Genomic DNA, 11322 nt, shown 5'->3' on the forward strand with positions numbered 1-11322 from the left:
AGTGGAGGCTAACCCAATCATAGATCCACCACCTCGCACCTACGCAGATAGGATCACACTTCCCTTGGACTTAGATACTCAGTGTTGAGAGGTGGGAACAGGATAGGAGCTCCAGCAGAACTGCAGTAATCAGGTATGGGAAGATTGTCAGAGTCCCCAAGCCAATGGAACATGGAATTCACAGAGAATTTTGCATACTAATGGGGGGTGGGTGGGTACTGTCCTCTGGTTGTGGAACCCAGGGTCCCCATCCCAGCTGTGATGATTGGATCAACATCCAGATGTGCAGGCTGAAGGGGATGGGCTGGGGTCCAGCTGTGGCCTTAGGGAGGGGTTGAGTCACTCACTTCCCAGCAGTACAACCCAGGCTGGGTCCAGCTGTTCCTGGAAACATGTTCAAGGTGGGGTCCCCAAACCAGCTAGAGGCTTCCAAACTTGTAGAGCAGGGACTCTAGGTTCCTATAAATGGGAGCCCTCAGATCTCTGAAAACTTGGAGGTTCCCTACACCTAAAATGGGTCGGCATCCTTCTAAATGCAAAGTCAGTCTCAAAGGAAGGATTTGTGGCTCTTTTTGCAGAATTAAATGCACTTATATCCAGAGCATTGCTCCTTGGTTGTAAAAAGAGATTGCCTTGTTGCCAACACCAAAGCTTTCTTTTCTTCCCCCTAAAAGATGGGACTCTTGCTGACCCTGTGGAAGATTATAACTTCTTCCCCGTCAGAGAGTGGAGTATCTTCACTATTTGTTTCCTTATGTGTTTATTTATTTATTTATTTTGAAATAGGGTCTCTCTAATGTGGGCCTTGCTATCATGGAACTCAATATGTAGGCCAAGCTGGCCTCAGGCTCATGGCAGGCCACCCGGCTCTGCCTCTGGAGTGCTGCTATTAAAGGCAGGAGCACCGTCATACTCAGCTCCCAAGCTTCATTTAAATCTTTTGTTTTGTTTTGGGTTTTGGTTTGTTTGTTTGTTTGTTTGTTTGTTTTCTGAGACAGGGTCTGTGTGTAGCCCTGGATGTCCTGGAATTCTCTCTGTAGATCAGGCTGGCCTCAAACTCAGAGATCTGCCTGCCTCTGCCTCCCAGTTTCATTTAAATCTTGACTTCTTGAACATCTGGACACCTGTGATATCACACCAACACTGAAACACCTTAAGTCACTTCCCATACCTGGATTCTCAGATTTCTCCTAAACTTCAAAATCCCTGCAATGCAACCTTCACCCTAAATTTTTGTGTCCCAGAATGTCAGCCACACATTCTTGCAACAATCATGCTAACTGGTAACAGTGTGTGTTTGTGTGTAGGACAGCATAGCTTTGTTCCCACTGTGGGGCATCAACTCTGGTGGATGGAGGATGGGGAGCCAGTTGGCAGCCCCCGTGCCCAGTCCAGTCCGAAGCACATTCCCTTCTATACCTTTCCACAGGATCTCGGGACGGGAATCTGGAAAACAAGGCGTGAGGGTTTGTGGAAGTGTGAATCAGCCTCCAAGGCTCTCTGGTGTGTGCAGTTGAGAGTTTGAGTGGGTTGCAACCGAGTGTCTGTAGTAGATTAACAACTCTAGTAAGATAGAGGGCGGGTGGCTGATGTCGCTGGGCTCACTCAACCAGGACAGGGTCGCTGGACTGGATCCCGGCTCATTGCCTGGATGGAAGCAGAACATTATCCCCCCTCCGACCTGAACCCGCCCCAAAGCAGAGCCGGCACCACTCCTCCCTCTGGGCACATTTAATAGCCTCTAATTACAGCACATTACCCCACCCGCCAGAGAGGGGAGGGGCTACCAGTGGACCCAGGGGTCAAAGGGCGTGGTCTGGGCTTTACCCCTGGCGTCAAAGCCGGTGTACTTTGTAGCCGCTGTTTACTCATTTGCAAAGCGGAGGATTTTTTAAAAAAATAATTAAATAATACAGTTTCTAAAATTAAGAAACAAAACCGGGGAATTAAAGTAGCCCTTGTCTCCTAGGGTCGTGGAGAACATTTATTTGTCTGTAGATATATAACTTACTGGAAAGTCTGAAAACAGTAAGCACTCCACAAATGATGTCTTGAGACTTTATTGTCAAAAAATTCTAAGCTCTCTGCACTCCCCTAAACCGGCTCAACCGGTGGACGCACCCTTTTCCCAGAAGGATGCGTTCCTACGTTCTGCGCGCCCCCTGGTGGGCTTCAGGTCACCCGCAGCTTTGGCCAGGTCGAGTGTTTTTTAAGGCAGGAAGATGCTCAAAGCACCCGGGGCTGGGAAGGAGCAGAGTATCTCGCTGGAAGGAGACCCCAGGCTGGGCAAGTGCTATGTCCTTTACTCAGGACATACTTGACCCTACCTGCTCCCAACCATACCCGAGTTTTCTGAAGGACTCCAGCCAGAATCACTTCTCTGGGGAAGACGCTTTTAAGATCCTCTCACTCCACGACTACAGGATTTATTATTATTCTCTGCGCCCACATAAAGAAAGGCTCAGATCATAACGCGGCTAAACCGGAGGATTTCTTTCAGCTTTGGGGGGAAACCATTAAAGTGCCTGTGAAACTGGGTGCGGTAGATCCGCCTTAAAAGGATCTTGAGGACCACTCCACTACATAAAGAGAAGCCGCGAGGAGTGGAGGTCACCACTCTTCCCAGCAGCAGGACTGAGCCAGACTGACACCTTGCGGCAGAATGTGCACTTGCCTATGCCCCGCATCTAAAATGGCGAGGCGGGGAGGCAAGTGTTTGCAATGGGAGGAGATCACGTGTCTGGGGCGGAGCCTATGGCTAGGGGGCGGGGTGGAGCGGGGCGGCGCTCTAGGCCGAGCGGGAGGTCTAGGCTTCGGGCGCTCGCTGGTGGCGGACCCGGAGGCTGCTGCTGCGTGCCGGGGCTCCTTGGCCCGGATCGAATTCGATCCGGAGCCATGAGTGTGGACAAGGCCGAGCTATGCGGGTCTCTGCTCACCTGGGTAGGTCGGGGGGCGGGGCTGGGTCAGGTGTGCGCCCTCTCTTCTCGTCCTGTCTTGGTCTTCTTTCCTCGGTTTTGGAGCTGGAAGGAGGAATAGGTCGTAGGCTTGCTGGGCCGTTGGACTCTGACCTGACCACCTGCGTCTGTCACGTGGGCAGGCCTGAGCGAAAAGACCAGGTGAGGCCACGCCCCTCTGGAGGGACAGGCCTGGTCACATGTTAGTAGTGGGGACCAGGTGACTGATGGTAACGCCCTGACCTAGGTTTGCAGGGTTTGCCAGGATAGGTAAAATGAAGCCACGCCCCGTCCTTGCCTAGGTGTGTAGAAGTCACGCCCCCGAAGATGTGATATGTTGGTGCTACAGGCTAATGCCTTTCTAACCCCGTGAAATGTCTGATGGCTGGGGAAAAAGTCTGCAATTCCAGGTCCTCAATTTTCCTGTTGCCCTTCCGTCATCCCCCTTTAGTTGCAGACGTTCCAAGTTTCGCCCCCCTGTGCCAGTCCCCAGGACCTGAGCAGCGGACTCGCCATAGCCCATGTGCTGAATCAGATGTGAGTGTGGCGGCTGAGTGGGAGGATCCTGAAGGGCTCCCCAGCCTGCTCATCCCACCTTTCTGCCCCTAGAGACCCTTCCTGGTTCAACGACGCATGGCTCCAGGGCATCTCAGAGGACCCAAGCCCCAGCTGGAGGTTGAAGGTGACAGGTTGACTCATGACTAGGGAATAACTAGAGGACTTAAGGAGGTGATGGCAAAGGGAAAGCTAGATACATGTCCTGTGTGATGGACAGGCAGTCCTGTCAGGAAGAGAGCCAGATGTCTGGTGATCAGCAAGCTATTTTTGTTTTTTATATCGAGTACCCACAATAGGACAAAAAAACTTGCCACCATTCTTATGATGTGGGCAAAAGCACACACACAACACATGTTAACTTCCAAGAGGTGTGCTGACAAATGCTTGTAATCCCAGCTATCGTGGTGTGTTAATGCAGGAGGGTGGTAAACCATCCATCATCCCTTCTCGAAACCTTAAAAAGGCCAGGGATAGCCGGGCGTTGGTGGCGCACGCCTTTAATCCCAGCACTCAGGAGGCAGAGGCAGGCGGATTTCTGAGTTCGAGGCCAGCCTGGTCTACAGAGTGAGTTCCAGGACAGCCAGGGCTACACAGAGAAACCCTGTCTCGAAAAACCAAAAAAAAAAAAAAAAAAAAAAAAAGGCCAGGGATATAGTTGGCAAAAGAGAATTTGCTCACCCTACACAAGGTCCTGAGTTCAATCCCAAGTAGCACGGTATACTGGGGGGGATGGGCGGGGGTAGCCAGACCATGTGGCACACATGGAGTCCCAGTACTTAGCAAGCCAGAGGATCAGGACATCAAGGTTAACTTGGGTGGCTACACAGTAAGTTAGAACTCATTCTGAGCCACATGACATACTGCTTCAAAAAACAAAACTGGCCAGGCGGGTGGCGCACGCCTTTAATCCTAGCACTCGGGAGGCAGAGCCAGGCGAATTTCTGAGTTCGAGGCCAGCCTGGTCTACAAAGTGAGTTCCAGGACAGCTAGGGCTATATAGAGAAACCCTGTCTCAAAAAACAAAAACAAAAACAAACAAACAAACAAAACTGGACTGGAAGAATGAATACTGTTCTTCCAGAGGAACTTACTGCTTCTCCAGAGAGGACTTGAGTTCGAGTCCCAGCACAGACATCAAACAGCTCTCAACCACCTGTAACTGCTCTAGGGGATCTGACTCTTATAGCATCTGCAGGCATCCTCATGTTCTCTCTCTCTCTTTCTTTCTTTCTTTCTTTCTTTCTTTCTTTCTTTCTTTCTTTCTGTCTCTCACACACACATACACACACTCATACACACTCTCACACACAGATATAGTTAAAAGATAAAATAAATCTTAAAAAAAACCCAAGAAAACAAATTCATATAAACCTATGAAGACAGCAAAAGGAGGGTCATGATAGCGATGGGAGGTGGGTAGGTGATTATTTTGTTTTTTGGGGTTTTTTTTTTTTGTTTTGTTTTTGTTTTGTTTTGAAGCAGAGTTTTTCTGTGTAGTCCTGGCTGTTTTAGATCTTGCTCTGTAGACCAGGTTTGGCCTCAAATTCAGAAATCTACCTGCCTCTGTCTCCCAAGTGCTGGGATTAAAGGCAGGTGCCACCATTCCTAGCAGGGACTCTAAGTACTGTGGAAAGGCAGGGAATGGAAAAACACAGCCTGGCTAAGCCATTTAGAAGCTGCCCTTGGCTGCCTGGGAAGAGATGCAGCGCAGGTAGCAAGAGTAGGAGATGAAAGGTTGGGAATGGGGCTCAGCAGACCACAGCTGGTCCAGACTCCAGCAGTTCAGGGCTGGAAACAGAATAGGAGAATAGTAAGGCACCAGGGAGTGGCTCGGTGGAAAAGCCCTTGTCTACCATACCTAAGACCCTGGATTTGATCACCAGAACTTCTACCCAATTCAACAAAGGTGGGTGATGAGAAGCAGTGGGTGCAGGCATCCAAGTGAAAGATAGCGGCAGTTGGGCCAGGGAGTGAAAGCCATTGCATTCTGGGACTTGTGAATAAAGACAGTCAGGTAGACACTATAGACCATGCAGTTTAGCTCTAGAGGAGAAGGATATTTAGAACAGGGTCAGACAACAAGGTGTGATAAGCAGGGAATGAAAATTGAGGGACAGGGAAGAAGTGGGGATAGGTTGGGGTGGGAGTTGCTGTAGACCTGCATGCATCGATAACTCCTTGGCGTCACCAGGTCAGGAAACTGGAGAAGATCTTACAGAGCTTGGTGGAATACTCGAAGAATGTGAGTAACTGCAAAGGAATTTATGGGCTGGGTTGGGAGTCAGGGTTCAGTCTGTGAGCCCTGAAACCTCCCTCTCTCTGTGTTCTCAGGTTCTGGGGCACCCTGTGTCAGATCAGCATCTCCCAGATGTGAGCCTCATTGGCGAGTTCTCAAATCCTGCAGAACTCGGCAAACTGCTTCAGTTGGTACTGGGCTGTGCTATCAGTTGTGAGAAAAAACAGGGTATGAGGAGGGCTAGAGGGGAGGAAGCTGAGAGCACCCAGAGGATACCCTGAGGAAATGCTCTTTCCTCTCCAAGCCATCCCTGGTCTCAGCCTCTCGCCTTCACCTTCATCCCCAGAGTATATCCAAAGAATTATGACCCTGGAGGAGTCTGTTCAACATGTAGTGATGGAAGCCATCCAGGAGGTGGGTGCAGACATCCAGAAGGGTCGGGGGAGGGGACATTTATTTCTAGGGTAGAAGCAAGTGAGCACAGACCTGGCTTTGCATGGTAAGGTTAGGCCTCGGCCTGGAAGTCAGCAGGCCAGGTCTTATATATGTCAGCTCTCAGTCAGACTCCAGCAGCCTCCAAAGTTGTGGTCTTTTTTCTGGACTGGAAGGAGCCTCTGGGCAGGAGTTATCTGGCAAAAACTAGCCTTGGGGAAGAGGAAGAGGAGGGAAGAGGTTCCTAGGCTGAATTGTAGAAACCTTGAAGGTTGTATCGGAGAGCCTAGCTTACCATAATGCCCCCTTCCACAGCTCATGACCAAAGACACTCCTGATTCCCTGTCACCAGAGAATTACGGGAACTTTGATACACAGGTAATGATCACAAAACTTGGTAAAAGATTCGACCCCACCACTGGTTCTCTGGGCTGCTGAGGCGGAAAGGCTTGTCCTTAGGTATTCCAGACAGCAGGGGTGAACTTTTGATTCTCCTGGGACTGCCTGGCTTGTAGCTGAGATTACAACTGAACACCTGATAAGGGGGCTTGCTATCCTTGAGCTTTTAATCAACCCTCCCAGTCTTGGAGTCTTAGTCTCTTCCCTTGCCACATCCCAATGGTTAGAAAATTATTCTTCTTCCGTATTCTTAGGACCCCAGCCCAGTCTTAAATCCTGGGGCTCCTTAACCCCTCCCCAGCATCCTTAGACATCACAACTTTCCCACTCCCTTCTGACTGGATCCCCAAGTCCTTCATCTTCTATCCCCCCCTTTACCCTTCTCAGTCCCGCAGGTACTATTTCCTGAGTGAGGAGGTGGAAGAGGGTGATGATCTTCAGCAACATTACCTGGATCTGGAGCGCCAGGTGGGTGGGGCCGCTTGCGTAAACCCTATCTGCGTAAGACCTGGTTTGCGCTTCCGTTCACCAATCTCCCCTGCCCACAGCTCTTGCTCCTTTCAGAGGAGAAGCAGAATCTGGCACAAGAGAACGCTGCCCTACGAGAGAGAGTGGGCCGGTCGGAAGTGGAGAGTGCCCCGGGCCTCACGGCTAAGAAGCTATTGCTTCTGCAGTCACAGCTAGAACAACTCCAAGAGGAGAATTTCAGGTGTGGTCAGTCGGGAGGTGGGGGTGGGAATGGGTGGGGCCAGGGCACTGGGGCCAAAGGGCATCCTCCTTTATCTTCCCCCTGACACCCCAGGCTGGAGAGCAGCCGGGAAGATGATCGGCTACGCTGCCTGGAACTGGAGCGCGAGGTCGCTGAGCTGCAACAACGGAACCAGGCACTGACCAGCCTATCCCAGGAGGCACAAGCACTAAAGGATGAGATGGATGAGCTGCGGTAGGTGGCAGGTCCCCAGTGCCCATCACATATCTGCAGCATTGACACAAAATGCCCCCTTAGTGCTATGGCACATTCAATTCCCAGATGCTAAGTGGACCTATACACAATATGTCGCAGGCTTCCACATGACACCCTGAGCCACACCATGCCACTTAGGCCCACTGCACTGTCCTGAACTTATTATGTTTCCTGAGAGACTCCCTGGATCCGTGGAGCCCCCTTGGTTTTACATTGCCATCAGTCCATACCTTACAGCACCCTTGACAAATACAACCCCTCCTAACACTCTCCAGACCCCAGTGCACCATTTGGATCCCATCATGCCTCTGGATTCAAGGATGCCCTCTAAGACTATATCATTGCAGCCCCTGTGAATCTACTGTGCCTTCTGTATCCCCAAAGACCTCTCCTGTAACCCTAAACACTCTTAGAATGTTAATGCACCTGGTGAACCATCCCACCTCGATTCTGAAGACTCCTCACAGTTCCCCCGCGACCCCAAAGTGTCCTTATCACTCTGCTATCTCACAGTTCTTCGTAACCTGTTTCCCTAATGACCCCTACCGACACTACAGACCTGACTGATGCTTTCAGCTTGAACCCGAGTCCCTCAGGTTGAACACCCTTCCCTGCCCAGCCCAACTTCCCAGCCAGCCTCTGAGTTTTCCACTCCCTATCCCTTTCTCAGGCAGTCTTCCGAACGTGCAAGGCAGCTGGAGGCCACTCTGAACAGCTGCCGTCGTCGCCTGGGCGAGCTCCAAGAGCTCCGGCGGCAGGTGCGGCAGCTGGAGGAGCGAAATGCAGGCCACGCGGAGCGCACGCGGCAGCTGGAAGAAGAGCTGCGCCGTGCAGGATCCCTGCGTGCCCAGCTCGAGGCTCAGCGCAGGCAGGTAAGGCACGGCTCGTAGCTCCACCCCTTAACGGCCCGCCCCATCACTTCACTTCACTCACAGCAAGGCTCTGCAGCCTTGTGTTACTAGACTCACCCCTCCCCTGCCTGGGTTTGTAAGCCCCACCGCTTCTCTTAATCACCCCTCCTCCCAACTTCTTGGCGCTGGCCGGGCCCTCTGGTTCCACTCCCTCTTCTGCTGCTTGGTTGCTGCCTCTCTTTCCATCTCTGCTGTCCCCATGGCTTTCCCTTTCACTCTTTTTCTTTCTTTAAATAATTTCTTGTGTACGGGTGTTTCATCTACATGCATGTCTGTGCACCACATGTGCATCTTGTGCTCATGGAGGCCAGAAGAGGGCATCAGATCCCCTGGGATTGTAGTCACAGATAGTTGTGAGCCGCCACATGGGTGCTGGGAATCGAGCCCCTATCCTCTGGAAGAGAGGAGCGGGGGCCCTTATTTGTTGAGCCATCTCTCCAGCCCCCAACTTCTTCCTTTTTTTTTTTTTTTCCAAGACAGGGTTTCTCTGTGTAGCCCTGGCTGTCCTAGAACTTACTCTGTAGATCAGGCTGGCCTCGAACTCAGAAATCCACCTGCCTCTGCCTCCCGAGTGCTGGGATTAAAGGCATGCGCCACCATGCCCGGCAGCCCCCAACTTCTTAAGTTATATTTTGTGTGTGAGTTTGGGTATCTGTGTGTGAGTGGGCAGGTGGGGTTCAGAAGACGACTTGTAGAGGTTGGTTTTCTCTTTTTATTTTTATTTTTTTATTTTATTATTATTATTTTTTTTTTTGTGGTTTTTCGAGACAGGGTTTCTCTGTGTAGCTCTGGCTGTCCTGGAACTCACTTTGTAGACCAGGCTGGCCTCGAACTCAGAAATCTGCCTGCCTCTGCCTCCCGAGTGCTGGGATTAAAGGCGTGCGCCACCACGCCCGGCTTATTTTTATTTTTTTAAAGATTTATTTATTTATTATATGTAAGTACACTGTAGCTGTCTTCAGACACTCCAGAAGAGGACGCCAGATCTCGTTACGGATGGTTGTGAGCCACCATGTGGTAGCTGGGATTTGAACTCTGGACCTTCGGAAGAGCAGTCGGGTGCTCTTACCCACTGAGCCATCTCACCAGCCCGGTTTTCTCTTTTTTACCACGAGGGTTCCAGGAAATTCAGCTCAGAATTGAATTATCTTGCAGGTGCAAGAGTTGCAGGGCCAGTGGCAGGAAGAGGCCATGAAGGCTGAGAAGTGGCTGTTTGAATGCCGAAACCTAGAGGAAAAGTGTGACCTGGTGACAAAGGAGAAGGAGGTAAGGCTGAAGCCCTGCAGCCCAGGCTCTACCCTGTGCATCCTGGGATAGCCCATCTTCCAGGAGGTTTACCTGACATCTTGCATCTGCCCCTGTAGCGGCTTTTGACTGAGAGGGACTCCCTGAGGGAGGCCAATGAGGAGCTCCGCTGCGCCCAGCTGCAACCCAGGGGATTGGCTCAGGCTGGTGAGCTTCAGATCTGGCTTGGGGGTGGGCTGGGGCTGTACTTGACCCCTCAAAGATGCTCCCTGAAAAGAGAACCCAGGGATGGAGACTGTGGATGTGTAGAAACCTGAAGATCTCTTGTTTTCAGATCTCTCCCTGGATCCTACCCCTTCTGGCCTGGAAAACTTAGCAGCAGAGATCCTGCCTGCAGAGCTCAGGTATGCTGGGACCTTTTAAGGCTCTGGACCCATCCAGGCCAGACAAGGCTCTCCCTCAGCCGCACTCTTACAGTACAAGCACTGACCTGGCTAAGGGCTTTACTGTTCCAGGGGCTTTCCATCTCCAAGATCCGTGTTCAGAACATAAATTAATGTGTAGTGAATACAGCTTTGCTCCAGGTGCAAAATTCTTACATTTTAGCCCTGTTTACTCTGATCTGAGGACCAGGGGCATCACTGGTGCCCCTACACTGTGCAGTTCCTTTTGCTCTGCTCTGGTCACCCCCATCCCAGCTCTTACTGTTTCCACAGCTGGATGCAAGTGTTTTAATCCCTGACCCCCACACACCTCCTTTGGAGCCCCACCCTCTTTGATTTCCCCCACCACACCCAGGTCAGCTCCCAGAGCCTAAGCCATCGGAGTCCATGCTAGGTCCTCAGTACTCCTACCCCAAGGCAGGCTGGGTTCTTTGCGAAGCAGCATTCAGCCCAGAGTTTCATCTAATAGTCTGACTAGGACGCAGCCCTACTCTCACTTTCCCCTGTTTCTCAGAGAGACGCTAGTGCGGCTTCAGCTGGAGAACAAGAGACTGTGCCAGCAGGAGGCCGCAGACCGGGAGCGACAGGAGGAACTGCAGCGCCACCTGGAGGAGGCCAACCGTGCACGCCATGGGCTGGAAGCACAGCAACGGTAAGAGCCTGTCTTCTTGTTTGGAAGCGCAACCAAGCGCAAACACTGAGCACTGTTCCCCGCCAGGCTGAACCAGCAGCAGCTGTCGGAGCTAAGGGCGCAGGTGGAAGAGCTACAGAAGGCCTTGCAGGAGCAGGGGGGCAAGACTGAGGACGTGAGTGTCTGACTCCTCCCTGCTTGGCCCTCCCTTGTGCTCCCCAGTAATCCCCCTTTCTCCCTCCCCCCTTGCTGCCCGATGCCTGAAGAAGGCCACTGTGAGTACCACGGGTCCAGGGAGGCGCACCACTGTTACCTGCACAGCTTCTCAGACCTTGTCCCCGTCCCCTCACTCCCCGCTGCTTCTCTTCCCCAGCCCACCCTGCTGAAGAGGAAGCTGGAGGATCATCTGTAAGTGCAGAGAACCTTCACTCCTGGGGTGGGAACTCTTGGGACAAGTGCTAAGATAGAAGGTGTGTACTAACATGTCTTGATCTCAAGGGTGATCCTGTGCTTGTTTTTTTTTTTTTTTTTTTTTTTTTTTTTTTTTTT

The 11322-nt window shown here is 51.6% G+C and overlaps 1 protein-coding gene across 4 annotated transcripts in view; it reads left to right on the forward strand.

Moving 5' to 3' along the window:
- Positions 1–2770: 2770 nt before the first annotated feature.
- Hook2 (hook microtubule tethering protein 2) overlaps positions 2771–11322 on the forward strand; it is a 14685-nt gene continuing 6133 nt past the window's right edge. The window contains exons 1-18 of one of the 4 annotated variants that reach the window (XM_029480920.1): positions 2771–2940; positions 3406–3491; positions 3564–3636; positions 5704–5754; positions 5844–5976; positions 6095–6162; positions 6496–6558; positions 6967–7047; positions 7128–7288; positions 7382–7522; positions 8214–8415; positions 9610–9720; positions 9819–9906; positions 10034–10103; positions 10657–10794; positions 10861–10948; positions 11043–11048; positions 11147–11181. In XM_029480920.1, coding sequence (XP_029336780.1) covers positions 2896–2940; positions 3406–3491; positions 3564–3636; positions 5704–5754; positions 5844–5976; positions 6095–6162; positions 6496–6558; positions 6967–7047; positions 7128–7288; positions 7382–7522; positions 8214–8415; positions 9610–9720; positions 9819–9906; positions 10034–10103; positions 10657–10794; positions 10861–10948; positions 11043–11048; positions 11147–11181 — 1640 coding nt within the window. In that variant the 5' untranslated portion in view covers positions 2771–2895. The remainder of the gene's footprint in view (positions 2941–3405; positions 3492–3563; positions 3637–5703; positions 5755–5843; positions 5977–6094; positions 6163–6495; positions 6559–6966; positions 7048–7127; positions 7289–7381; positions 7523–8213; positions 8416–9609; positions 9721–9818; positions 9907–10033; positions 10104–10656; positions 10795–10860; positions 10949–11042; positions 11049–11146; positions 11182–11322) is intronic. The other 3 variants (XM_029480919.1, XM_021170421.2, XM_021170420.2) reach the window with 3 other exon arrangements.

The sequence above is a fragment of the Mus caroli genome, chromosome 8 (assembly GCF_900094665.2).
Source record: "Mus caroli chromosome 8, CAROLI_EIJ_v1.1, whole genome shotgun sequence".
Classification (NCBI taxonomy): Eukaryota; Metazoa; Chordata; class Mammalia; order Rodentia; family Muridae; genus Mus; species Mus caroli.